Source organism: Rhododendron vialii, chromosome 7a (assembly GCF_030253575.1).
Source record: "Rhododendron vialii isolate Sample 1 chromosome 7a, ASM3025357v1".
Classification (NCBI taxonomy): Eukaryota; Viridiplantae; Streptophyta; class Magnoliopsida; order Ericales; family Ericaceae; genus Rhododendron; species Rhododendron vialii.
In genome coordinates this window covers 15,620,500-15,648,485 of record NC_080563.1, presented here as the reverse complement: position 1 = coordinate 15,648,485, position 27,986 = coordinate 15,620,500, and the positions used below count along the sequence as shown (strand labels likewise).

At 37.6% G+C, this 27,986-nt stretch overlaps 1 protein-coding gene, 1 non-coding gene and 1 pseudogene across 4 annotated transcripts; 2 read left to right on the top strand and 1 right to left on the bottom strand.

Moving 5' to 3' along the window:
• Positions 1 to 312: 312 nt before the first annotated feature.
• LOC131333745 (alpha,alpha-trehalose-phosphate synthase [UDP-forming] 5) lies at positions 313 to 7,738 on the top strand. Of its 3 annotated transcripts, XM_058368446.1 has the most exons (5): positions 313 to 639; positions 868 to 904; positions 1,792 to 3,874; positions 5,475 to 5,748; positions 7,209 to 7,738. In XM_058368446.1, the coding sequence occupies exons 3-5, from the start codon at positions 1,881 to 1,883 to the stop codon at positions 7,533 to 7,535; spliced, it is 2,595 nt and encodes an 864-aa protein (XP_058224429.1). In that variant the 5' UTR covers positions 313 to 639; positions 868 to 904; positions 1,792 to 1,880; the 3' UTR covers positions 7,536 to 7,738. The 3 variants fall into 3 exon arrangements, with proteins under 3 accessions (XP_058224429.1, XP_058224428.1, XP_058224427.1); XM_058368445.1 differs by lacking the exon at positions 868 to 904; XM_058368444.1 differs by having other exon boundaries at positions 313 to 904.
• A 2,076-nt stretch (positions 7,739 to 9,814) lies between these two features.
• LOC131332692 (uncharacterized) lies at positions 9,815 to 18,948 on the bottom strand (annotated as a pseudogene).
• A 7,222-nt stretch (positions 18,949 to 26,170) lies between these two features.
• Positions 26,171 to 26,276, top strand: LOC131334921 (small nucleolar RNA snoR100). The gene has a single exon (XR_009202325.1). It is a non-coding gene; the product is annotated as a small nucleolar RNA snoR100 (small nucleolar RNA).
• Positions 26,277 to 27,986: the final 1,710 nt, after the last annotated feature.

Genomic DNA, 27,986 nt, shown 5'->3' with positions numbered 1-27,986 from the left:
CTCTAAGGGTGTTTTCAACACTTGATTCTCTATTTTACCTAAAAAGTAAGATATACAGAATCTGATGGTGCTGTTGCCCTTAGGGAAAAAAAAAATACAGATGCTTGTGAGTGAACGCACGCGCTGTGATCGTGAGTGTGGAAAGCAAGTGGTGACATGAGTTAGGTAGACGCAATTTCGCCAGTATCATAGTGCAGTTCATTGGCTGATCCCAAAAACAAAAACAAAAAAAATTAATTACTGCACTTCATTGCTAATAACCGTAGTAAAAGGAAGTTGTCTGTACCCACAAAAAAATAAAAATAAAAATGCTCTAGTCGAGGAAGCAGTAAGAAGTTGCAGCTCAGTGTTCTCTGCTCTTGCTATCATCACACGCACTTTAGAGAGAGAGAGAGAGAGAGAGGGGGAGAGAATCAAATGCTCTGAAAATGGACTACCCATTTGCTCTCAGACTTTTTTTGTACGATAAGGAAAAAGAAACCACAATTTGAAGAAGAAGCTGAAAAGAAAAGGGTCTGTTGGTTCCATTGTTGAATACACACACACGGAGAGAGAGAGAGAGAGTGGAGGAATCTTTTGGACATTAATAGTGGGAATCTTTCATCTTTTCTACTGAGACCACTCTCCATACCCTGAAAGGTAATCTCTCATGTCTTGCCCAACTGTTAGCCACTCTTTCCTCTTCTGCTTTCCCTGTACTACTATTTCTTAACTCTCTGCTACTTTTATGCGCCGCTTTTCTTCTCTCTTCAAACGTTCTTTATTTCTCACGATTTGATCCATTTCCTTGTTAAGTTGACTACCTCGCTACAATTTACTTTTGTTGGTTAATGATGATGGGCTGATTATGCATTTCAATATTTGAAGCTATTCAGATGAGTTTTTCTCCCTAGACCATCTGGAGGTAATTTATCACTTTATTACTGCATCCATCAAGTTTAGCTTTTGGGTACTTGTTGATATATTTGTGTGTAATTTCTCAATTTGTTCAATACTGGTTTGTGTTCATTCTGATGAATCAGCTCCTGGGTGCTTGCAAAGTTTTGTGGCCCTTCAGGAGTAATTTTTTTTTCTTTTCTCTGGGCTTTGATCAATTGTTGTGTTCTCTTAACTGTTATTATATTACGCGAGATTCAGGGTCTTCCTAGAGGTAGTTTTATTGATTTAGGAAGGGTTAATGCAATTCCTCCAGTTTTGAAGAGTATTCATTCAGATTCAGCTGTTGGGTATTTACAATTTTTTGTATAGCCATTGAGTATTGTATTGGTTTTTTTTTTGTTTGCTCAAGTATTGTTTTTAGTTACTTCTGTATGACCCAGCCTGAGACTGAGGGTCTTACTGGAGGTATTGTTTTGGACTGTTATTCATTCAACTTTTGTTTTTAAACATAATTCTTTCGGATTCAGCTCCTGGCTATTTGCAACTTTATGTGTGGCTGTTAAGTAATGTTACATTTTTTTTTTTCTGGATTTTGCTCAAATTTCGTTGTAATCCCTGTTATGTGATTTTCCTGTGAGACTGAGGGTTGGTTTCGCGAGATCTCTAAAGTTCTTTTTTGTCATGCTTTAGAATTGCACTCTCATTTGAATCTTTAATCCTTTGTTAGTTTTAGCCTTAAATTTCTGAGGAGGCTTTTTCGGGCTTGAATAGGCATTTTTGCATATAGCTACAGCTGCTGGAATCTTTAGTGATTGCTCGTCGGTTTATACACATGATTTATTGTATCCTGTAGGATTTGATTATTTTCGCTTCGCCTTTCTGATTCTATCTTGACATGGGATTGTTTTTCAGAATTTGACTGAAATTTATTGGATAAAGAAGAAGCCACCTTGTTCTATCAATCTTCTCTGGAGGGTTGAGTTATATACCCGAATTTGATAATGGTTTCAAGGTCTTATTCTAACCTTTTGGATCTTACTTCTGGTGAATCCCCAACTTTCGGTCGAGGGGGCAGGAAGCTTTCTAGGGTGGCTACTTTTGCTGGGGTATTGTCCGAAGTAGATGATGATAGCAATGTTAGTGTTGGCTCCGATGCCCCCTCTTCCGTTTCCCAAGAACGGATTATCATCGTGGGTAACCAACTTCCGCTTCGTGCACATAGAAGATCAGATAGCGATGGAGGAGGGTGGAACTTTAGTTGGGATGAGGACTCCCTTCTTTTGCAACTCAAAGATGGCCTAGGAGAAGATGTGGAAGTAGTCTATGTTGGTTCTCTCAAGGAAGAAATTGACACTAGTGAACAAGATAACGTGGCACAAACCTTGCTCGAAACTTTCAACTGTGTTCCGGCTTTCATCCCTCCGGATCTCTTCGGTAAATTCTACCATGGGTTTTGTAAGCAGCATTTGTGGCCTTTATTTCACTACATGCTTCCTCTGTCGCCAGATCTTGGTGGGAGGTTTGATAGGTCCTTCTGGCAAGCTTACGTCTCCGTGAATAAGATATTCGCGGATAAAGTGATGGAAGTGATTAGCCCTGATGATGATTTCGTTTGGGTCCACGACTACCATTTGATGGTTTTGCCAACCTTTCTAAGGAAGAGGTTTAACCGGTTGAAGCTCGGATTCTTCCTCCATAGTCCATTCCCATCATCTGAAATATATCGGACACTACCCGTTAGAGATGAACTTCTTAGGGCACTCTTGAACTCGGATCTTATTGGTTTCCATACTTTTGACTATGCAAGGCACTTCCTTTCCTGTTGCAGTAGAATGCTAGGGGTTTCGTACCAATCCAAGAGAGGTTATATAGGGCTTGAGTATTATGGTCGGACAGTTAGCATTAAAATTCTTCCTGTTGGGATCCACTTGGGTCAGCTTCAGTCTGTGCTGGATCTTCCGGAGACTGAATCCAAGGTTGCAGAGTTGCGCGATCAGTTTAGGGGTCAGACTGTTTTGCTTGGGGTTGATGACATGGATATTTTTAAAGGGATAAGCTTAAAATTACTGGCTTTTGAACAGTTGCTCTTACAGCATCCGGAGAAGAGGGGTAAAGTTGTTTTGGTCCAAATTGCAAATCCTGCTAGAGGGCGAGGGAGAGATGTTCAAGAGATCCAAACCGAAACTCACACCACAGCAGGCAGGATTAATCAAACTTACAGACAGACAGGGTACGATCCGGTGGTTTTGATTGATTCCCCGCTTCAGTTTTATGAGCGAATCGCTTTTTACGTAATTGCAGAGTGTTGTCTTGTGACGGCGGTGAGAGATGGGATGAATCTTATACCTTATGAATACGTTGTTTGCCGACAAGGAAACGATAAGCTAGATAACACCATAGGTCTGAACCCAACTACTCCAAAGAAAAGCATGCTAGTGGTCTCTGAGTTTATTGGGTGCTCTCCTTCTCTTAGTGGTGCGATTCGTGTTAATCCATGGAACATTGAGGCTGTGGCTGAAGCTATGAATTCTGCCTTGATAGTCTCAGAGGCAGAGAAACAGATGCGGCACGAGAAACACCATAGATATGTGAGTACACACCATGTGGCATATTGGGCGCATAGCTTTTTGCAGGATCTTGAAAGGGCGTGTAGGGATCATGTCAGAAGAAGGTGCTGGGGTATTGGGTTTGGTTTGGGTTTTCGGGTTATTGCTTTGGATCCAAACTTCAGGAAGCTTTCAGTTGAGCATATTGCTTCAGCATATAAGAGGACAAAGAACCGAGCGATTTTGTTGGATTGTGATGGCACTATGATGCTGCAAAGTTCAATTAGCACTGCCCCTAATGCAGAGGCTATAGCAATCTTAAAAAGCTTGTGCAAAGACCCCAAGAATGTAGTTTTCCTAGTTAGCGGGACAGATAAAAAAACTCTATCTGAATGGTTTTCTTCATGTGAAAAGCTTGGGATGGCAGCAGAGCATGGCTATTTTCTGAGGTACATACCTTTACATTTACCTCATGTAATCCTAATCACCACTTTAGTGTGTTGCGACTGTCCTATTGCATGCAAAGGTAGCAAGTTCGGGACAAGGATGAACTGTGATTAGTCAATGTGGAATTTGTTGTCATGGTCGCATTAACACAGGCTTCCATTTGGCTCATTCCTGTAACGAATTAAGTAATGGTGTAAATGATTGAAGGGCATTTTTGGTAGCTCATTTTTCCTTCAACCAGATCCCAAAAATGAGCCGGATCATTTATTTAGTCAGCAAATTAATGCCATTCTCTGCATGTGGTGTGTGTAGATCTGCCAACTAACTAGATTCATAGTACTCACTTCTTGAGTGTTCATATCTTCTTAATGTATTGCAGTGTATTGTCTATGGGCCATAAGTGCAGATCATGGTCATTTTGCCTTTTTCGGCTTTTTTGGCATCTTAAAATGTAAATGCCATGTGCTACCTAGAAAGGTGAATTGGTAACTCATACGAAGGTGTATTTTTCAAAACAGTTTGTAGTTATAGAAATTCGAGAAATAGAGTACAATCCCACATCCCAAAAAGCATGCAGAGGAATATTTAGTTTCCGTAGGTTTGTGTTGGTAAACGTGGCTCTTGTAGCAGTGTAAGTGAAGTGGTCTTTGTGATTTGTATGGGAGTAACGGCAGAGAGTCCACCACATCACTTGGGCCCGATATACATTGAATGACCCATATCCACTTAAAAGGCTAAGCCTTGTAAGTGGTGAGTAATCCAATTGTATATTAAGGTCCAACTCTTTTTCTGTTTATCCGATGTTGGACTCAACATTCACACATGTTCTAACAGTAACGACCATAATGAGAGTAGGGCTGCTAAATGAACCAAGGTACTCAAGTCTAAGGTCGTGTTCGTTCGTTCAAATCTTGTTCAAGATTTGTTACATAAACAAACCAACCTTGAACATATTTTCAATGCTTGTTAATATTTTAAGTCAAGCTGGAACAAGCTACTACTCTGTTCGTTCGGCTTATTATGTATAAAAAATTCAAGCTACTTGAGATCGGCTCGTGTTTGGCTTTATTAAAGCTCGTTTGAGATCGGCTCGTCTAAAAAACAAGCTAAGCTCGAACATATTTTTGAAGCTCATTAAGTTATCAAACCATGATCAAGTACAAGCTTGGCTCGTTTGGCTCGTTTATCACCCCTAAATGAGAGTGGCAGCTAAGGTAATGGTAGAGGCGTGTGACTACTTAATCACACAATCAGGGTCTGGTAAAATGATGCCCAGAGCCAGACTTGTCCAACTCCCAAGTATAATTGGTTCTTTAAGCGCTACATCTAAAAGAAGCCTAAGTTGCTATAGAAGAGTACCAAACATTTGTGTTCTGAATGATAAAAAAACATCTGTGTTTTGGTGACAAAAATAATTTTACTTGGTGGTTGCATTGCTTTTAGCGTTCACCGTCTGCTGTATATTTGGATACATATATGGTCAACCACCTCCGAAACAACATTTTGTTTCTTAAGTTTTTAAGTACCTACCGCATAGCTTCTAATATTTTGCTGTTATGTTATTCTCAGTATTGAAGCATAGTTGAGTTTATTACTTTTCAGGCCCAATCCCCAAGCAGACTGGGAAACTTGTGTTGCTGTACCAGATTTTTATTGGAAACAGATTGCTGAGCCGGTAATGCGATTATACACGGAAACAACAGATGGTTCCACCATAGAGGCCAAAGAGAGTGCACTTGTTTGGAATTACCAGTATGCAGATCCGGATTTTGGATTATGTCAGGCTAAGGAACTTCTTGATCACCTGGAAAGTGTTCTTGCCAATGAACCTGTTTCTGTTAAAAGCGGCCAGCACATCGTAGAAGTTAAACCACAGGTTAGTAATACATTTTTCTTTCTTATGATACAATCAAGAGAATAATCAGGTTAGGATAGTTCCTTTTTTTCATATAACTAGTAACACTGGAGAGATAACAAGAATCACTTTATCATGCTTAAGTTAAGTTCTCAGGCATGGTTTGGGCCCATCAATGACATTCTTTCTGGAGCATACGTGGTGGGGACAGAACTACGTGTTTTGTCTAACTTTTTAACAGCTCCCTCTGGTCCAGTGTGAGTTAACTACTAACAAATCAATTTCTGTAAGAATTGAATGCTTGTCGTTGTTACTTTATGTTTAGATATAGCATTTTTCTCTTCTCATCTTCAACCAACATTTAGAGAAACAACAAGTGAGGTACTTCAGATGGAAATGTATCTTACCGATTCTATGATTTGTTATAGGGCCTTACTCTCGAAACAATAAATTGTTGTACCATGTTACCCCTGAGGTGCTTTACTCATTTTGTTAAAATCACGAATTTTGTTAATAAAACCACATATTTTTGTTTCCAGCACATATATGTTACTTTCTAAAGGACAATAGTAACACAATGTTTCCTTGACTATTGGCTTTTTCAAGAGATGTACCCTTTCTTTGAGAACGGTTTGAGTTGAGGTCCTAGGAATGTGATTTTTGAGGTATGCAGCGCCTGTGAACTTCGAGAACCTCTTGATAACAAGTTGTTGGACATGTGAGCTTTTGATGTCTCACTGTTATTCGTGCTTAAGACGAGAACTCATGCTTGATTGATGTTCTGAAACTCGTATTACATTTCATCCAGAAGTTACTAAAAAAAGTGCGCCTTTCATGTGTTTTAGTGCTACATTACCTTTGCAATTGATTCAGTACTTGTGGCTAATTTTAACTCAGAACAATTCAAGAAATGTTTGAACGTTTTGCGTGAATTCCTTAGTCCCTTGATTGAAAAACAAGAATTCCTCCGGAAAAAACCTAGTACTTCTACAATCCGACGAGAGTTTGAAACTATTATTGGATTGGAAATTCTTTTGAACAAGATTGAAACAAGAATTTGTGTATTTTACTGATATAGATATATAGTTCTCGTTGTTCTATGTATCTTTTGGCTCCGACAACAGCATCTGCTTCTCAACCAAACAATAATCCGTGACCTCAATTTCCCCTGTTGTAATGCCTTGTGAGATGTTTGAATGATTTATTATGATGTTTTTAGTTCACTTTAAGATCAAAAGACAACCATTTGAGTTTAATCAAAAGCTATATTTATTCCACGCTATCCACCTAGTCCAAGTATTTCAAAGCTAAGTTTTTTGTGTTGTAAAAATTACTCTTGCTAAACACAATTTTGATTAACCACGTAATTGAATACCCAGTATGGATATCCTTGTTCATCATCCGTAATAATTCGAGGACATCACATATATTTTTCGGTTTTGCTCTCCGACTAGAATGACAATTCTATCCTTCCACCACAGGGTGTCAACAAAGGTCTCGTTGCAGAGCACCTGCTAGTCACAATGCGACAGAAGGGCATGCTTCCAGATTTTGTACTCTGTATTGGGGATGATCGGTCGGACGAGGACATGTTTGAGGTGATAAGGAGTGCCATGGCGGGTCCCTCTCTCTCCCCGGTCGCCGAAGTGTTTGCATGCACTGTTGGCCAAAAGCCCAGCAAGGCCAAGTACTACTTGGAGGACACAACTGAAATACTGAGAATGTTGCAGGGCCTCGCTGCTGCTTCAGAGCAGTCGACTAAAAGTGTCTCCCAATCTTCTCAAAGAGTGGTCATTGACAGAGAATGAGTGAAAGTGTCTTGGTCTCTCTTCATTGTATAAATATTTGGTTGCCTGTGGAGTTTTTTTTTTTTTTTTGGGACCCATTTATTGTGGGTTCGGGATTGATGATTGGAGGGTTTTGACCTACGTTGTTATTCTGCTGTTATTGGAGGTGTGTAGTTTCAATTCTTATTAGTAAAATATAATGTAAACTCTGATTTTGCTGCTCATGTTCTTGATGTGATTTGTTTCAGTTTGGCACCCAAGTTATAGCCTCCAGTGTCCTAAAATGGTGGACATCTGTATTGAACTCTCTTGTGGTTTGAGTTCATATTTCTGCAAAATATCACACATACCAATACTCTTGTCTCCTCTCTTTTGTGGGTATATGTTATTTTCCTAATCCTACCCTGCATGACCCTAAAATCCCACCACCACCACCATCTTGTGGAGTCACCAAGTCAATAGGGGTTATGGTGTGGTGGTGGACATGGTGAGCACACAGACATGCCCACATGAAGATATTTCAAACTGAGACAAGTATTACTCTGTGTCCTTCCAATGGTTTCCATGCATGAGAAACACACCCGACTGCCTTTACGACGTGAGCCTCTTCGAGGACATAAGCTCTAGAGGTCTACTACTACTAATAAGGTCCTCTCCACTTATGCTTCCCTCAGCCTCGTTTGGCTCCACTACATATAGATATAGTGGCATCATTCTCCTCCTCCTCCGTCTCCAAGAGAATCATTAGCAGCTTGGAGACGCATTTTTATTAACCATATCGAATGGGTATCACAACAAAAAACCTAACCAGGCTTGTAAAAAATGGAAAGCTCAAAATCCATAGCCTTAAGCTTGGCATCCTCATCACCACTATCAAAAAGGAAATTCTCAGGCTTCAAATCCTATGCATAAAACCTCAACTGAATGACACGACTCCACAACCCCAATGATTGTCTTAATCAACCCCGGTTCAGAAATAACCCATAAAAGTTAAGATTCTTGAAACATAAACCAGTTGGTTAATGACTTAAGATATATGGCCACATTAAATTGTTTGTGAACCACAAAATGCATGGCGAGCGAAAGAAAAAATGACCAAATGCGAGAAAAGGACATGAACCAATACCACCAATTTGTGCAGATAGTGGTAAAGTTGTTTGCTGTAATAATGAAATAAAGGAAAAATAAAGTCTGAGTTGCTTTACTTTCGGCCATCTCATTTCTGCAGAATAGTGGTAAAGTTGTTTGTTGTAATAATGTAATGGTGTTTGTCCGTTGCCCGTAAAGAACTCTCAAGGAATCTCTTTGAGTGAATATGTCCATGTAATGTAAGGTATGTAATAATGTAGCCAGGTAGTGAGTAGGCTCATGTATTATGTTTGTATGCTTTCTCCTTCGTAAATTCCACGCTAGGCTTCTCCTTTCTCAATAAAAGGAGGCGGCCACCATAAAAAAAACCCCAACTACAAAATAACTTAAACATGGCCCAATTACAAACTACTAACATTTTATGGCCCAAACCAAAAACTAAACATAGCACTATAGCCCACATACAAAACAAAACAAGACATCAAACTTTATTAAGCTAAGCCTCTGATTAATTCTTATTTCTTAACTAGGGTTAACTCTCTTTTTTTTTGCTCTGCTGGGTTAACTCTCGTTAGTCATTCGGATTTAAACATCTTCGTGTTGTACTTGACCTTGTAGGTTCACATTGTCTGGTGCAATTTAACCCGAGTATGAATATACGAAGTGAACCATTCCATTGATAGTTGTTCTGCTATTTAATCATTCCTTCATGCAACCTAGACAAATCTCAGGTGGATATACTTATGCATAAATGTTAATCAGACGAGACAGTTAGTCAAACTCTTGAATCTATTTTCTCCGTTTCAAAGCTACAAAACCTTTCACGTGCTTTACAGTAACTGCCATATGATGACCACCCCAGTGACTAAGACCGAAACTTATACACATGCATGAGGAAATAACTTAGGAAGTGACAAACGGAAACACTATTAAACACTCCAAATTGGTTTGAGTTTTGACAAAGAGAAAGCACCAAACAATTGGCTTTGACAATGGGAAGAAGAATCAGAGAGAGAGAGAGAGAGGAGTGGTAAAAAAAAACCAACTCTCCAGCATCCAGCAGTCGTTTTAGGCACCAGTACAAAGTGGTCAATAATAGTGCTCATGTACTTTCCCGGGTCATGCAGTTGCCAAAGAAAGTCCTTAGAATTGCACATTGCGGCGACGTTTGTAAGTCTAAAAGGCACATAACGAGATCGTCAAAATGCCATTCATGGACATGGTTGCTTGCTTGTCACACAAGTAATCGGCTTGTCTCCTTCGGCGAAGTGGACAGGATAACAGTAACCCTGCCACAAGACCAACTTGCATCTCGCACTAATTGATTCTGAGCCCTAAAATACTCAGCCAATCTGAGACTCCCTTACGCTGAACATATACATATGATAGAACCTACACAAGGCTCTTTTCCTGTGAGAAAAAAATAGGTTCAATGAGAACCAATGTATCAAAAAACTAACAACAGGATAAAAGTTGCACTTTTAGTTAACTATATGGCTACAAGATTGAAGTAATCATTCGGTGGTCCGTCTTTGAGTCTACAAGACCACCAGGGAAGAAAGTGCAGAGTACTTTCACAAAGCAGGGAGGTTCCTGTAACTGTCAACCACCTCAGGGGAGATCCGTGCAATTAACAAAGTTTATATACTACAGTCGCAATGGATATGCTTAGACCCTTGCCTTCTACAGCAAACTCTGTATCAACTTGGTTTCCACCAAGAAGGAAAAGCGAAGTTGCGAAAGCTTGATTTTTCAAGTTCCACTACTGAGTCTACCTTATTGCTGAGCCTGTTTTGAACTACAAGAAATCTACTATGATTGCCACTACTTCGCTCTCAAAAATTCAATGATCATGTAACCTATGTCTTCACACTTCACAGTGCTTTATTTTTCCCATTTCTTAACTTCTGGTATTAAGAACATAGCAAATTAACAATGGTCATTCATTGAAAGGTATGGTATTCCAGATGACCAAATAACCCTCATATGGAAGCTAGGACGATTAAATACAACAATAATAATCCGAATTCTTTACGAGGTACAAGGAAAACTATCATCAATATAAATATTAAATACACAATAAAAAAACGCAAAACAATATCACCAACATAGATGTTAAAGTTAACTAGAATCCAGCTGAGTTGGGGTCAACCAACTCAATATACTAGACTCAAGGTACCAGATATGGGCAAACATAGGAGGTAAAACTTCTACTTCCCAACTAAAAGAGAGGGTTCTAAATGATTGAAACTAGCCAACATTAAACAAAGCCATTGAACATCTGCAAGAGTTGAGAGAGAGAGAGAGAGAGAGAGAGAGAGAGAGAGAGAGAGAGAGAGAGAGAGACCTTTTGCGGCCAAAAGGAAGCTCCTCTCAACGGATCCGGAAGAAAATCTGCAAGACAGACCCTGAGACGTGTTTCAGCATCCAATTTTACTGACTTCCGTCCAGCTGTCAAGTCCTTCTCACGATCCCAAGGCTTCCATGGATGCTGGCCCTCCCACTCCTCTTTTGATTGCTCCTGTTTTGATTTTCTTTTGGAACTATTCTGTGCAGTCTCTTGGTGCTTTTCTAACAAAGACTTCGGTCGTTTCCTTTTGTCATATTTGTCCACCAATGCTGCATCCAAAGTTGTCTCTTTCTTTTCTTGCTGTTTAGTAGCGAGTGCTGCAGCCTCATTATAAGCTTCTAAATAACTGCCATGTGAAAATCAATGAGTATCCAGAGTCATACATATTGCTCATTGTATGTTCAGATCATGATTTCTGTGGATGGATTTGTTAACACAAAGAAAAAGATGAAGGAAAACATAGGAAAAAAAACCCGAAGTGCAGAAGCTAAATTTATCTTTGTTTTGCTACCATTTTCTCATGCCTAGACAAATCCCTACAGAAATCATCAATCCAGATGAAGCCTTAGGAGAAAATATAAGAACAGGTAAACTACGCAGCCTAGAGCATAGTAAACATATTACATACTTCATCTTTGCCTTCTGAGCTTTTTCTGAAGGGGTATCTGTCCACACACTGGTATCACCGCGTCCATCTTTAGAGGTCCTGCTGAACTTTGTGGTTTGAGTAGTTACACCAGGCTGATGAAAAGAATTCAAAAACTCAAGTAAGCAACAAGTTGTAAGGTCCAATGAAAAATATTTTGCAACTGCTTTGAAACTATAGTTCCTTCATTTACAAGTTGATAAAGGTATATATTTTTATTTTTCGACGTATATTCTTCTAGTTTAAATAAATAACATTGTGGAGTTCTGTTATCGATACTTTTATGTTCTCTGTTTTCATTCGCACTTCTTTTTGGTGGACTTCTTGTCCTCCAAATCACTTGCTTTCCTTCTTCGATGAATTTTCTTTAATTCTCTTTGCAGGTCTCGATTCAAACATACTCTAGTTAGACAGTGTTAGACTTGTCCCACATTGCTCATCTAAGTCACCCAAGTTTGGTTAATAAATTATAGAGGTTACTCCACCTATTGCCAATTGGTTTTAGGTTGAAACCCTCTAAGAAATCTAACATGGTATCAGAGCTAGGTCTTGGGTGGCCTCACCTCTCGTGGGAAAGTCTCTGTCATCTCTGTCGCCTGAGTCAGTCAGTCAGCTCCTGGTCTGTCACCTCCACGTGCATCCGGGCTGCACGTGAGGGGGACTGTTAGACTTGTCCCACATTGCTCATCTAAGTCACCCAAGTTTGGTTAATAAATTCTAGAGGTTACTCCACCTATTGCCAATTGGTTTTAGGTTGAAACTCTCCAAGAAATCTAACAGATAGAAGGCCGGATTAGTGCCTTCATACCAATTGAGAAGCAATAAGACAATCTGACTACGTATATAAGAGCTCTTTTTATTAGTCCGTACCTGATTACTGCAGTAACCTACATTATGAAGGATCTCAAAGAGGAGTTTAGCTAATTTAAGGCACATCTTTGTACGAGAATAACCAATGAGAGTGTGCCTCTCACCTGAAACTCACAACCTACATACTTTAGCTCTTCAGTACAAGTTGTATTGGCTCCCTTCCTTATATCACATTGCTTTTGTAACAGCTTTTGTCAACTTAATAAACCCAAAAGTTTGAGCAATGAAAAGGAAACTATCTTACACATCTAAGTTCTAACCTATTTACTGATATTGCCTCCTCATATTGACAAAGTTTAGCTCATTTCAAGTGATGAAGAGAAGAAGGGAAGAGTAAAGAAAAAACAGATGGAGGAGAGACATTTTTTCTTTCATTTGGGATTGAGAAGTCTGAACGGAACTCAAAGGCGGCCTTACCTTTCTTCCTGGGGGTAATGTTGTCATCCATTCATCTCTTTTTGGTCCCACTTTCACATCCATCTCTTCCAGGAGGACATCATCACCCTCCATGGATATACCTGCCAAAGAAACAGCTTTCTGAATATCAAGTCCAGTGGAGCTTTGACATTCCAAGAAGCAGTAACACCGCTAGCAAAATAAAGAGGCAATTAAAGTACAGTCAGCAAAACATTACAATCTATAGCCTACTTACTAACATCAAGAGAGAGAGAGAGAGAGAGAGAGAATTCGAAGTTGAAAATTTTAAAACTCAAAAAGAAAAAAACCTAACCTTGCAAGTGTCTCCACTGTGCAGCCTCACGCATTGCCTTTAACTCTGCCTAGAAAAGTGGAAAACATACTAGTAACACTGACCGTTAAAAACTACTAAAACTGAGCCAAGCATTGGGGAAATATTTACCTTGAATTCTTCTTGTTCCTCCTTGAGTCTGATTTTCTCATCCCAGGCTTTTCACTACAGACAAAGAGCACTACATTAAGAAAAAAAATTCAAAGATGAAATTAGAGGTTAACACTTAAATGGTACAGAATACAGAATCCACTTGGTTATAAAGCTGTTAGAGAAAGAAAAGAATGTGGCTAAGATGAAGATTGGAAAAAAGAAACTATAACCACCATAAGCTTAGCCATGGGGCAAAGAATATGAAGTTATGGACTAAAAGAGATAGCAATAGACCTCTTTTGGAAGATAGCATTAACTGCCCGTCCTGCTCGTTATGAGGCAAGGCTTCGGTTGCATCTCAACACAAGGAGGACATTTAGATCTTTCAATTGGTTGGGAATCTCCATAAATGTTGTTAGATTTATTTCTAACGACTTAAGCATTTAGATGACTAGATGGTAAACAATTTATCATGGTATCAAGATTTTAGATTATCCAGCTCAAGACCTATGGCAATGAGTAGAGAGACTGCCAAACTCATGCATTAGTGTTAAAGGTGATAATTAATTGATGTCAGACAAGCTCTAATTCTCTCCCTCGCACATTCGACTCCCCACTAGCAAGTGGAGAGGTGAACAAAGGATTCATAAGAATCAAAACACAGATTATAATGAAACAAAGTTCAGTTATGGCACAAACCAAAAGGGGAAACAAACTAGAGAGTTTCAACAAAGCCTCCAAAGCCTAGCACTTATACTACGTTAAAAGGTACACTCAAAACCAATTGCCAATGAGTAGAGAGGCCGTCAGACTCATATACTAGTTTTGGAGAAAACTACTTAACTGATGCGGGACCAGCTCCAATACAGACAATAAATCATGTGTTGGGACCTAATTGCCTAACCTATAATTGCAATACTTGAACATGGTGGTTGGCCCACATATAGAAGCAAACTTGACTACACATGAGGGGGCATGTTGACAACATGAATAATGAAATCTCCTCACCCTCCCGCTAACAACTAACGCTTTTGGCCAAGTGATGATCTTAACTTCATCTCACCACTAGCACGATCAACAAAAGTAGGACCTGACAAAATCGTGGCCAGTTGCTTTCTTATCAGTCCCCTTCTTTATCTTTGGCTATGCACCTAAACCTATAACCACTATCGTCAGCTCCAACATGCAAATAGATTTCAAAAAAAGGCAAGATCTCCAAAAAGTAACCGCATATATGTGGGCTTTGTACACCATAAGCATGCATGTGAACATAAATTTACATATGTAGAGATATACATTTATTTGATCGGCAAATGTAGACATATATATCATCAATGTACAGGATAAAAAACGTAAAAAGGCATCACAATATTACTTAAAAGCCTTGAAAATTGTACACCATATATCACACACCTTATTCGGATCTTGTAAATCTTTATAAGCTTTATTTAGTTTGATAAATGCTTAGTGGGCCTGCGGATGAGAGCATTTGTCAGGGTGCACCAGTAGAGACAACTTCCAGTACCTAACGATCAGTGAAACAGAAAGAAATAAGATGAAGGGACATGTTAAGCAATAAAAATCATCAATGTAGACAAATTGATAATTGAACAAGGGCAAATATGACCCAAAAAATAGCAATGACAAGTCAATGAATTTGGTATGAAGAATTTAGATACACGTTCTAAGCTTGGCTTTACATTTATAAACAACATCAGTTAGCAACCTTAAGTAAAGTCACAAGCAAACATATTTGCGCTAAATTTTTAATAGAGTAGAACAGCATGATTTGTTCAAGGATCAGTGGTCGTGGCTTCGCTCCTGCAACGGAAGCGAATCAATTTGCAGTAGCAGGAGTTAATCATAGAGATGCCCAAATCTCAAATCTATGCATTTAAAATCAGCAGTACAATCATAGATATACACACATAAAATACACCAAGGAATTGATTAAGCGTTTGCAGGCCACAAAACCATATATAGTACAGCAAGGATTTGATTAACACGTCACATGCCACAAAACTCCCAATAGTTTGGCTATGTTAGGTTTCCAGTTAAGACACACACACACACACACACAGAGACAGTGGCATAAATTGGAGATGGTGAAGAAAAATGGGAAGGTAGCGAAAACCATTGGTGGTGAAATGTGCAAGGGCACAAGGATCAACAGCATTTGTTCAACTGTTCATGGTCACAAAACATGTTGCATGTGTTTCAGAATTCTTATGAGGGCATTTTTGGTTTTGGGTTGACACTCATATTTCGCCACTGGAACCCAATAGCAGAGGGATTTTTTGCATGGTTGCTGAAGGGGGGACGTAGTTATGGTCAAGACCACAAAACACCATGGTGAACAAGAATATTTTTATATAACATATGGGAACTACCTCCTAACCATGTATACTGAAAATACAACAATTATAGTCAGATAATTTATATGACAACACGTTTAGCTTTCAACTAACTATAACTTCACCTTTTCTTTGTGTTGTTAGCTGACATATTCTTGTTCACTCCTAGAACATCGTATGGACTATCAACCTCAGCTCGCATTATTCTTGTAACCTGACCAGATACATTTAACAAGTTCAGTAGTATGCATTCACATGCCACTATTGATGAAGAATTATTTTACATTCCACAATTAACAAAATTTACAAAAATTATGCCACTGATAAATTCTATGATTGTGTGGAGTTTCCTGTCAAACAATACATCTTAAGGAATCTAATTAGGCATGCTCTAATTAGATTCCTTCGCAGTCAGCTACTCCTGTTTCAAGATCAGTTACATACAAGTATCATTCTGCCTCTTTCAATTGATATGAAATAATTCGAGAATCTTACGCAGATGAAGTAGATGACATGACAACTAATTGAACTAAGACCTAATGATAATAAAAAAGACCTAGCATTTGAAAAGGTGTTTTCTCTCAAGAACTATACACATAATCAAGGTCCAAGGACACAACATGCAATCAAAGAAGATACATCTGAAATCCACCTGTGAACCGGCCCTCTTTATTCCATGCTATCAGTGCATATCAATTTCCAACAGTAACAAAAAATAAAAATAAATAATGATGCAGAACAACAGGACCACTCATGCACGATTAAAAAAGCTAGAAAGAAATAATTGCTAAAAACTAAAACTTGCAAGTTAAACTCTTCATAGTTAGAAGGCCCATTCAACACTAGTGATACAACCAAACCATGAAAATAAGAAAAACAATCGCAATCTTGATAAAGAGTTCTGTTGAAAAATAAATTGGCAAAAAGAGTGCTTAGAAAATTGAGTTAGGTACCTCTTCAAAACGCTCCGCCTCATTTGCGGATTCAGCTTCTGTAACCACAGCAGGTGGTGGAGGTCCTACGAATAGTTCATTGTCTTCCTCCGCCTCAGCCTCCCTGGATCAATTATTAGAAAGATCAATTACCTTGAGTTCATTTGCTTTTGGTTTAATATGGTAAGACTTTCCAACTATCAAATGAAGCCATAGTTGCAGGGGTAACTGAAATCCTGATCTTTATTAGGTAAGAACAATAAGCATTTCAGACAAGTCAAATTTTATAACCAAAAAATCAAATGGGGTAGCATATGAACAGTCCAGCAATCCTGAATACATAAAGCATATAATATGTTGTTTGACCCTTCTCAAACAATACCTTAACTCGGTCTCGGCTTCAGTTAACTTGGCTGCCGCAGCAAGTAGCTCAGCAGAAGGCATTTCAGGGCCAATCACCCTGCAACAGCGAACAATGTGCAGTGCAAAGATGTCATCAGAAATAAGTAACAAAAGAAAGCATCCACAAATGATGGCGGCCTGCACGTGGTATGAAGATTTAAACCAAACACATAGTTCTTCTTTTCAGAACAAAACAAAGAGGAACATACTGTTTTTACCCAAAAATAGCAGCCAATGAGAATACAGCACGTGACAATTACTTGGTAACAAAGGTAGCAAAGCGTATGTAAGTTGCTTCACAAAGATGCTGAGACATAGGGAAATATGTGACAGGTACTACAAGAAATAATACTTTTAGTGACGAGAAAATACCGCTGCAAATAGTGGTCACGACGGGAATGGGTTGTGGCAGATGGTGGGGTGGCAAAAGCCTTTTGCGACGGGAATATGGTGTGATTATTGCAACAAAAAACTAGCATTTGCGACAGACAATTTCCAATGCAAAAAATAACATAAACAATAAAAAATCATATTAGCGATGACCTAGCCCTCAGATGGTGGGGTGGCAAATAGATATGTTTGCTTCAGTGAAATAGGAAATTTAATTCTCAGGTTGTTTATTGTTCCATGTTTGTTTGTGCAATACTATAATTAACTTCTTGTAGGTAGCTGGACCGGGCAGAGAATTTTTTGGAATTTTTTTTCTTCCTTCCACATGAGCTTGCATGGAACTCTTGTACCATGCTAGGTGAGGGACTGCTTAATTGATTACAGATGAGTACCTATTGTTTACGCAGTCTTACCCTTGAGTAATGTGTGTCTTGTTGTTTCATTCCTTGCTGTAATCATACTCTTTTGTAGCTTTTATATGAAATTGCTTCTTACATTTACAGGTTCCCGGGGGAGGGGGAGGGGAAAGACGGACAGGAGAATGTGTTTGATTGTGGCACGCGCCCTCATTCTTTGGGACGCACTTGTGCTTATTTTCTTCGATCTGTTCACATGTGTGTATATATTCATAATTCTTTGAATTTGTAGTATTTTGGATGTGGTTGTCTCGGAACATGAACTTTAAATTGTATTCTCTTCATCACAAAATGTTTGCTCAATTTGTAAAATGAGAACTTAAAAATAATGAAAAAATTCTAATGAAAATTCAAAAAAATAAACCAACAATCGAATAGGTATCAATGAATTCTTTAGCACATGATTAGACGAACTTTTTTTTGTCAATGCACTAATTTGGCTATGGCAAAACTTATACAACGCATTCGAGATGCTCTAATTACAGTCCCATTATTCCAAGTAATTAATTGGCAGACCTTTTGATTTTTATTGCAGGAAGAAATTAAAGATCATCGAAAGGTGAATAATCAAATTGAGACGGTGATTGATCGGGGCAACGGGTCAGACACCCTGTTAAAGATAAAAGGACAGATGAAGTGATGTACTCAGCAGGAGGCGGCTACAATGAAATGCAAAAGGCCTAATCGAATTCTAAGTCCTTCGTTTTGTGGACCGTGGAAACAATTTGGGACGGAGGGGGTAAAACAAGATTGTTCAAGTTCCACAGATGGCTCAGTTAATTTAACAGGAAGAATTACTAAACCAAAGAAAAATAATAAGTTACGAAATTAAACCAGAATAAAATACTGCTGGTATAATTCAATCGGTTTAATTACCTTGTCCGTGCAAAGGGTTTGTGCTTCTCAAGCTTTGTGAATTGGAGAGCCATCCTAGCAAGCTTTCCGGTGGCCGGAAAAGCTGCGATCAAAGGTGATCATACGAGAGCGTGGATGGCGACGGAGCTCGAAAAGGCTGACGGATGCCGCTTTGTGGTTGTCGGTGGGAGGAGATTGCTGTGTACGGTATTTGAGGAGGGAGGATACTGATAGTCTGATACTGATTCAGAGAGAAAACTAGACGCATGCATATCTGCTGCATGCCTAACCGCGATCACCTTATATAGACAATCCCCAAGTTCTTATAGTCTATTTTAACGTTGGCTAAAATCCTTACGTTGTTTTTTTTTTTTTTACGAAATAGGTCATTTTTTTATAATATATTATTTTTAATTTAAAAAATAATTAATATTTATTTTAATTAATAGAACACATCCTTAACCGACAGGAGAAAATGTTAAGGAGAAAATATCGCAAAAGAAAAGTTTATTCCCTATTGGAAATGGTGTTCCCCTTATTTTATCAGAAAAGGGTACTCCTCCCATCCGATGACTGATTTTGGCAACGAGCATCCAGCCATGGATGTCAAAAAAGGCATGACATATCAATTGGGAGAATTGACAGGTGAAGTAATTCAAACCAAAATCTCAAATGTTTATGTGTCATTTGACATTCCATCTCTCATGTCAAATTTGAAATGTCATGTCAATTTTTATTTCATTGTTTTACTCTCCAAAAATTTTTAAAATATAATAAACTTGACATGTTGGTCGGACTGGACATCTCCATCCTTGGCTTCAAAAGTGGGGATGTCAAAGTTTTTTGTGGAGGCTTATGTGGTAATTTGGCATGTTAGTGTAACGCCCCCAATTTTGGGTACGTTAAATGAGGCATTTATTATATAATAAAGAGAGTCTGGCTCATTATTACATCATAAATACATCATAAGGAAAAGGTACATTTATTCAACAAGGAAGGAAACTAGGGTTCCTAATACTACTTTGCTTGCTCTTCCATCCTAGCAAGCTCCTCTGCTCCAAAAGCTTCCACGGTGTACATCTTATCCTGTTCATCTAAGAAATCTGACACATTATACCGGCGTCGCCACCCATATAATATGTCAGGGTCACCAAAAAGGCAACACCGTGAGCTACAACGCTCAATAGAGTAAACCCTTCTCACTAACTCATAACTTACAAACAGTAAATCATATACGACGAATAGTAACAATCACACATCCACATTCACTATTCAAATATCGTTGGTGTCCATGTTTTTTTTTTCTGTGTTTCTCCTACGCAACTCATCGTAGACCGTGTCTCCATTTTCACTTTTCATCACCAAATCAACATTTTCAAAAATCCGTTTTTAACACACCCAACCTCGGTTCCGCCGTTCCGGGTTCCCGAGTATCCTCACAATGGTTCCGCCGTCCCGGGTTCCCATTGGCACACATTTGCATTGGCTCCTCTCCGCGGATAACCAAGCCACACACCCAACCTCGGTTCCGCCGTTCCGGGTTCCCGAGTATCCTCACAATGGTTCCGCCGTCCCGGGTTCCCATTGGCACACATTCACACACACACACATCTCACATAATGCCATCAAAATCGGTCATTATGTAGTTTCACAAATATTTTCTCCTTCGAAACACATTTTTCTTGTTAACCACACCCTAGGTGTCATGTTTCTATTTTCTCGATTTTCGTGTCTCGTTCTCATGCATAGACTCCGCGGTAGGACCTTTCACATACGCAACCATAAATCATTCATTGTAATCTAACAAGATCATCCAATTCTATATTGCTAAGCATGCTCGAAAAGATCAAATATGAATACTTCAATTCAAGCGTTAAAATCTTATCTTTCGAAAATCGTTATATCTTACTTTTTGAGAAATTCAATATAACATATGTTTATTCAAGACAAAGTCATTTATCCAACATGTTCATACCTCCATTAGTGAGATAAACTTATTGACAATCATGCATTTTAAACGATAAGCTTATTTACTTGAAAACAAACAATAGATAATCTTATCTATGATATTGATACTTTGAATCAAGAACATGCTACTCTCTAACGTAGATTTTATACTATACGTAGAGTTATTGGATTAGGGTTCTACGTATACTTAGGGAAGTGAGTAGAGAAAATCTACATGATCGTAATGTCATTTCAAGATTTTGTAAAACGAGCTTGCTATTTATTCCTAATACTTTAACTTGCCTTATCATAAGCAAAATAACTAAAGTTATACTAGGGAAAATGAGTAGAGATTAATCTACCTTGATCCGAAACTTAGTCGGGGCCGAATAAGCTAGTTGGAAGATTTTCTACGGGCTGTGAAACTTGCAAATCTGGACCGAACTTCGGATGGCAGTAACTCGGTCAATATTTGGCCGAATACGATCGTTCTTGGGTCGAAGTTGAAGTTCTTGAAGTGCTCTACGACTTTCGTGAAGGAAGTTGATCCTAGAAACTACTTTAGGTAGGAGAAAAATGGTGATAAAGGCAGAGACAGTATGCTGTCTGGAAATAGAAATCCGAGATTTTTACTGAACTTCGGATGCCAATATCTTTGTCGTTTCTTCACCGATTTGGATGGTTCTTGGGTCTAACTTGAAGGTTTCGAAGTGCTCTACAACTTTCTTGAAGGGAGTTGGTTCTAAAAACTACTTTAAGCAGGAGAAAAATGAAGATTTGTGGAGGGCAGTAAGCTGACTGGAACTGGAAATGGTGTTTGGAGAGGAATGTAAGCAAGGGAGTGAAGGGGTGAGTTGAACTTGAAGTGAGCTTGCTATTTATAGGCACAAGTCTTGGCTCCCTCCCTCCTCCATATGGCCGGCCCCCCCCTCTCCTCTCTTTTCCCCATGGATTTGCTCCATTGTCATGTCCAATCAAGCTTGAAAGCATGCCAAGTCTTCCATGACTTGTCACTTCCATTTGTAGGCCAAATCTTAGGTCATCATGAAGGGTTTTGGACTTGTCAAGTCTATGGGGAGGTTGCTTGCAAGAAAGAATATAATCATGGGCTAGCTTTGTACTTTGGAAGACTAGAATGGGTTGGCATGTAGTCAAAAAAATAGGCTTAAGGCTATAAATGTTGCTTGTGTAAGTAATCAAAACTCATGCACACATTCCACCCCACTCTCTCCATCCGGCCTTTCTCTCTCTCTCTCCATCCGGCCTCTCCCCCCTCTCTCTCTCTTTGGTACACATATATATATATATATATATATATGAGTGTCTAGGAAAGTAAGTCTAGGATTAATAGGTTTAAGGCTAAAATCTTAGGGTTGCATGCATGCATGGTTAGGTTAACTAGTCTTGGAAGCAAAATGATGAGATTCTTGGCCCATGATTTTGTATGGTCAAATCAAAGCTTCATTGGCAACTTAATTGCTATTAACCAATGATCAAAAATTCTCCTAGCATTTATTAACCATTGGTTAAAGAAGGTAAGTATGGGCTTGAATGACTAGTCAAATCTAGGTTCTCATTATGGCAAGTCTAAGGTTGCTTCTTTTGGAAGCAAAATGATGGGATTCTTGTATGACTTGTCTTGTCATGCATTTAGGCAAGTCAAAGGTCTAATAACCAAGGGACAAAAATTCTCCTAACAATTATGGACCAAGGGGTAAAGGAATATTGGTCATAATTAGGGTTTGAAATGACTTGTCATGGGGTATAATGATTACCCCTAAAGTCTAAGGGTTCAATTAGGGTTCGGGGGGTTCAAAAGGCTCCAAGACGGTCAAAAAGGTCTAATTAGGGTTAGGGTAATGTAACTAGGTGAATCGGTGGTCCAGTTCCACTAACTAATCGGTTGAATGCTAATTCTACTTGCCAAGTAGGATTTCTAGCCAAGAAATATAATTTAAAGATTTTATCTAACTCGTTAGGAAAATATACAAGTGCTTTTATAAGCATACTTGTTTTTAGAAAATGACTAGATTGCTCGGCGTGAAAATATATAATTTTATAAATCTCAAATCTAATTATGACGGATTATTAAAATTAAAAAGAAATTTTTAGTAGCAAATCCAAGTAATTAAAATAAAATTTAAATATTTAACGAAATTCTTATTTACCAAAAATCAGGGTCGTTACAGTTAGAATTTGACATATCTACAATGTCCACTCTAATCAATATGCTTAATTATTTACTTAAGAATAATTATCAAGTTTTGGGAGTAAAATAACCAAACAAAAATATTTGGCATCACATGTCAAATATGACATGAGAGAGAAGATGTCAAATGACACTTTAATACTTTGGCTGGACTTACTTCACATGCCAATTCTTTCACTTGACGTGCCATGTCAGATTTGACATTTTGGGATGGAGTTTTCAAAAACACTTAGACATCTTCAAATTTAAAGCTAAGGTTGGAGATGCACTAAGACCTAGCTTTCCTTATTGTCTAACCAGAATAAGACTAAATAGGCTAAAGCCAACAAAAAATGTGAATATTGAGACAAGTCATTATCGTCACAACATCAACTACAAATCTAAATAGTGGAAATAACTTGTCTAAAACCCCAAGTCAAGTTGGCTTTTTCAAGAAAACTAAGCCTAACTAAATTTGAAAACAATCAATTTTAAAAATATATATTTACTAGCTGATGGTCGTTGGAATGTAACATAGTTTTAACTTAAATAAAATATATGTTATACCTAATTGCTCTACATAATAGTTGTAATCACCACAAAGCCTCAATTATTATTTTAATATATATATTTCTCTATTTGATCATAAAAATAATATTTACATAGAGGTACATTGCCTAAAAAGTGAGGGTAAAGTGATAAGCGGCCTAGATTGTATAATCTTGGCGCTTAAAATTCTTTAATTTGTAGCGTTTGATTTCTTAATTTATTATTTTTATCTCATTTTGCATGTAAGGTTGTTTTTGGTTAGTTTCAGGTTAAACGTTGCATTACGGCGGTTTTTATCGCTAAGGGTCGCTCTCGGAAGCATCCAAGCATCTGAGGCCATGTGGCATTTCCCCATAAAGACCCGTCGGGTGATTAATTAAGAGGCTAGGGGTTGTCAGGTCATCGTCGAGCTGTTTAGACCAAGGCAAGCTCAAAATAAAAGTTCTGGAGACTATGAACCGATACTGGGCAACCCCCAGTACCGGTACGTGCTGATCAGAGTTTTGGTTTTGGCAGATTTTTGTAGACCTTGTACTGGTACTGGGGGTTGACCAGTATCGGTTCATGTTGCAGAAAATGTTCACATTTTGCTACTTTTTTCAACTTTTCACTTTTGGGATATTTTCCACTTTTGGCTACTTTTAAAATATTTTTGGAATATTTTGTGAGAGAGTAGGCCACCTTGTATAAATAGAGTCTCCCTCTCTCATCTTTAAGAGTTGTCATCTTCCACTTTAAGTCGTATTCAATTTCTAGAACACCATTAATGGTTTCCAAGCTTTCTTAGTTCATTTCTTCAAGAACTCTAGTAAGTACTTCTCGTTTGTTCTTTTCTCGTTTATTAAAGTTGTTAGCATGGACTAGATCTTTTATAAAATCAAGTTTGTTTTTGATTCTATCGGTTAGAAATCATGTCTCATTTTTACGCTCTCGTTTATTCTTTAAGGATGGTTGAGTAGTTTTTTGGCTAAGTCTTGGGCTAATCTTTCTTAATGACTTAGGTGGTTATTTGGTTCTCAAACTTTCGGGCTTAAAATCATGATTTTCGGAATTAAGCTAACCTAGCCATTTCGGTCTAAGCGAGGGGTGTTAACTCCTTAGTATATCATTTAGTCAAGCGGTCTTGGCAAGCGACATGCCGAGGGCTCGTGGCCTCCTACGTGTTAGATACATTGGCAAAAATAGGTTGATTTAATTTCGTTTAATCACATTTTTGGATAAACGTAGTCATTAAAGTTAAATCTTCCGGGCGTGAGCACGCGGTCGTGACTCTCGTTTGAGTTATAATTGAGAATTAGTAGCGGCCTTTGTCAAGAGATGGAGATCCCTGGGCTTGCCTTTTTTAGTTCATAAAGCTCTTTTCTAGTCTTTTTCCTTAGTTTCCGTTTAAAGCAAAACCAAGTTGGCCGACTTAAACGCCGCAATCCGACATAAATCCTTCAATCCAAATTAAGCTATATTCGATTCTCTATGGGAACGATCCTGGACTTCCAGATATTATGCTATCGACGACTTAGCCCTACGCTTGAGGTTTTCTCAACCTTATATTTGAAGGCGAGGTTGTGGAGCTAAGCATAAAGAGGTATAGATTTATTAGAAGAATATTCTCCGTATCTTTTTTAAAAAAATAATCCGATGCCTACAAAGTTAATAGAAAGTGATCAAATGCTTGTAGAGATTGCTCTTGTTTATCCGCCTAGATATTTTTAACAAAAACTGCTTTGTGTTATAATAAAGACTAGGATTTATCTGTGCCTAATGGCGTGAAGTAATGCACTCTAAACATAAAATGGATTATTTTCTCTATTGTTAACCACCCCGCCAATCAAGCCGACTGGTCCAGAGCTAATGTTTTCAAATGACATTTAAACAAAGTTCATCTAATCAACAACATTAAAAATAAATAAAAACACACATCAATTCAAAACACCCTTAAAAAATTGCATATTTTGTTGTAATAAAAATACCTCAAACATAAGAAAATCTCTCATGAAGATACTAACATATAAAATGAAACAAAAAATGAATACTGGAAGAGGAGTGTAGGGAAATTAGTTTTACATTGAAGGCTAAACATGGAGTACATGAGAGACTATTTTCTTCATAATCAACGGGTCGTCTTCAAACATGTTCTTCCCATTATTTTTATCAAGTCACTTTTGACGATGAACATCTTTGGACTTGGGGCAAGAAAATGAATTGCCCAAAAACAACCTCTTCTTTTTTTGAACAGCCACAGAACAACTAATTGGTGTAATCGTGCTTACCCAAAAAACAAAAACTAATTGGTGTAATAGCTGATCTAACAAAAACTAATTGGTGTAATTGCACTCTCATTTTACATTTTCCTACTCAAGGATGGGATCAGGGGGGTCTAGTAGCGGCGGCCGCCACGACAAAAATTTTAGAAAACGCAATTATTATATGTGAAAAAAAAATGTATTTCCAACTTATATAGTCTCGCCACTGCTAGATTTTTTTCTTATTTTTTATTATATATTAGTCATAAATCTATTTTTTATTTTTTTTTAAGAAATGAGACCCAAAAAAAGTATTCTAAAACTAAATTCAATGGGCCAAAGTGAAATAATATAAATGATGATGTGTAATTAAGAAAAAAAACTCCACATTAATTATAACCCTAAAATAACTTAACCTAAAAAATTAAAAGAATTTAATTATAATGTCACTCCCCAAATATATAATGTCACTCCTAAAAGGGAGTGTGGTTATCAATTTGGAAAATCCATATAGGGATTTGGGGAGTGACATTATAAATTTGGGGAGTGGCATTTAATTCTTTGTGCAAACTGATGCTATAGACTATCAATGAAGGAAGCATGGTAATGTGCACATAAATTGAATTGGGTCTCTAGGTCTGCCCTCTTTGATGTCATTTGGCTTTGATTTGGGCATAGTTCCACAGCAAAACACGTATAATGGGGCTACTGTTTAAGTGGTATTCTGAGATCAGTCACTTTGTACATATTGTTAAAAGTTAAGTCTGTCTCCAATCCTCCTCTGCTCATACCCCTAATGATTGAGGACTACATGGATTCTGTTGCTGTTGTTGTTGTTGGAGTGGCATTATCGATGCCCAAAATTAAAATTAGTCTTTTTTCATACTCTATATGCAAATGAAAAACATCATTTACTATAGTTGTTATTATGTTATTTTAATTTTTTTTCTGGAACCGATGACTATTAATATTGTAATGCATTTTTTTATTTTTTTAATATATATTTCGCCACTGCTAAAGTAAAATTCTGGTTCCGTCCTTGTTCCTACTGTTTACCAAGATACATGAACAAAAAGAGGGTGTGAGTGATTGAGAGAATTTAGACACAAATCTCATGGATAATTCAGACGGAAAAGAAAGTCTGGAATCTACAACGCCCCTGCTAAAGCAGTGCACTTTTGCCAGAGGCAAATCAATTTTCATGTTTCTAGCGTAGAGAGAGGTAGTGAATAGCAAATCAATTTGTCCTTTACATAGGAGTTGTCAACCCTCTTTGAATGCAATGAATGTAAAAGTGAGCACTATTAAAATGACTAATTGAAAAAGGAAGGGGTATATTATTTTCTATGAGCCAAACGTGTAACTTGCTCTCTATTTATTTTTATTTTTTTTAAAAGGGGTAAAAGAAGAAAACGTGGTGTATTCCTCTTTGATGTTAACAATGTAAAAGGGTGAAAACTTAAAAGTAATAAATTGGGAAGGAAAGTTTATATAATTTGAAACAGGTAAAGATATAAATTAAAAGATTTGAAAACATTACTGTATGTTTATACAAGCGTCCTATCCGTGATTCCGTGCTATGCACGGAACCAAGTACAAAATAATGTGTAATGTAGTAATGTTATTTATCCCTCATTATTTATGATTTAACATTAAATGTAAATTTTTTAATGAGAAAATGTTTAAACATGAAAGGAAGTTTGAAAGCTTTTTTTTTTCCCCTAACTTGTGATATTCTAAAAAGTGTAGGAAAAAAAAAAGAATTTATTAAGAAAATGCCATATAGGAGAGATAATTAAGGAAATAACTTGATTTTATTTTTGAAAACTACATTTGCTTAGTATATAGTATAAGTTCTATAAAGTATTTTCTTGATTGGACGTTTATATTCTTATCATAAAATAAGATCGAACGAATGTAGATACTATTCTATTTATATACCTACACATTTTCAACAGAAACAGCTCTGTTAATATAAATGAAAATTGTTAAGCATTCAAAACAAACATCAAGAATCTTTGGGTCGGCCTATTTTATCTAGTCTAAAGCCATTTTTTCTTGTGCGTGCCGCTAATACTATGGGGGATAACGTATCATCATGAAACAAATACTAAACCTATCTTAGAGCATCCGCTATGTAATAATCAAAACCAAAAGCTTGCTAAAGTTAGCAATGTTTGCTCAAAAAAGTGCTCACATTGTAATAACCAAATTTAGCAACCTCTTAGCAACTAATCAAATTTTGGCCTTTAAATAATCAAAATTAGCAACCTTTTTGGCAATAATCAAATTTAATGGTCCTCACATTTTTTCAATCAAGTACACCCATCACTACATAAAAACCTTCTCTCGCAACAATTTTTCCAAAAAATTGTTTTTAAAAACTTTTTTTTTTCAGAAACT

Excerpts from the sequence above, each read along its gene's own strand:
- LOC131333745 (XM_058368445.1), top strand. The coding sequence starts at position 1,881 with ATGGTTTCAAGGTCTTATTCTAACCTTTTGGATCTTACTTCTGGTGAA. Across the intron at positions 3,875-5,474 it reads GAGCATGGCTATTTTCTGAG|GCCCAATCCCCAAGCAGACT; the intron begins GTACATACCTTT and ends ATTACTTTTCAG. Across the intron at positions 5,749-7,208 it reads TCGTAGAAGTTAAACCACAG|GGTGTCAACAAAGGTCTCGT; the intron begins GTTAGTAATACA and ends CTTCCACCACAG.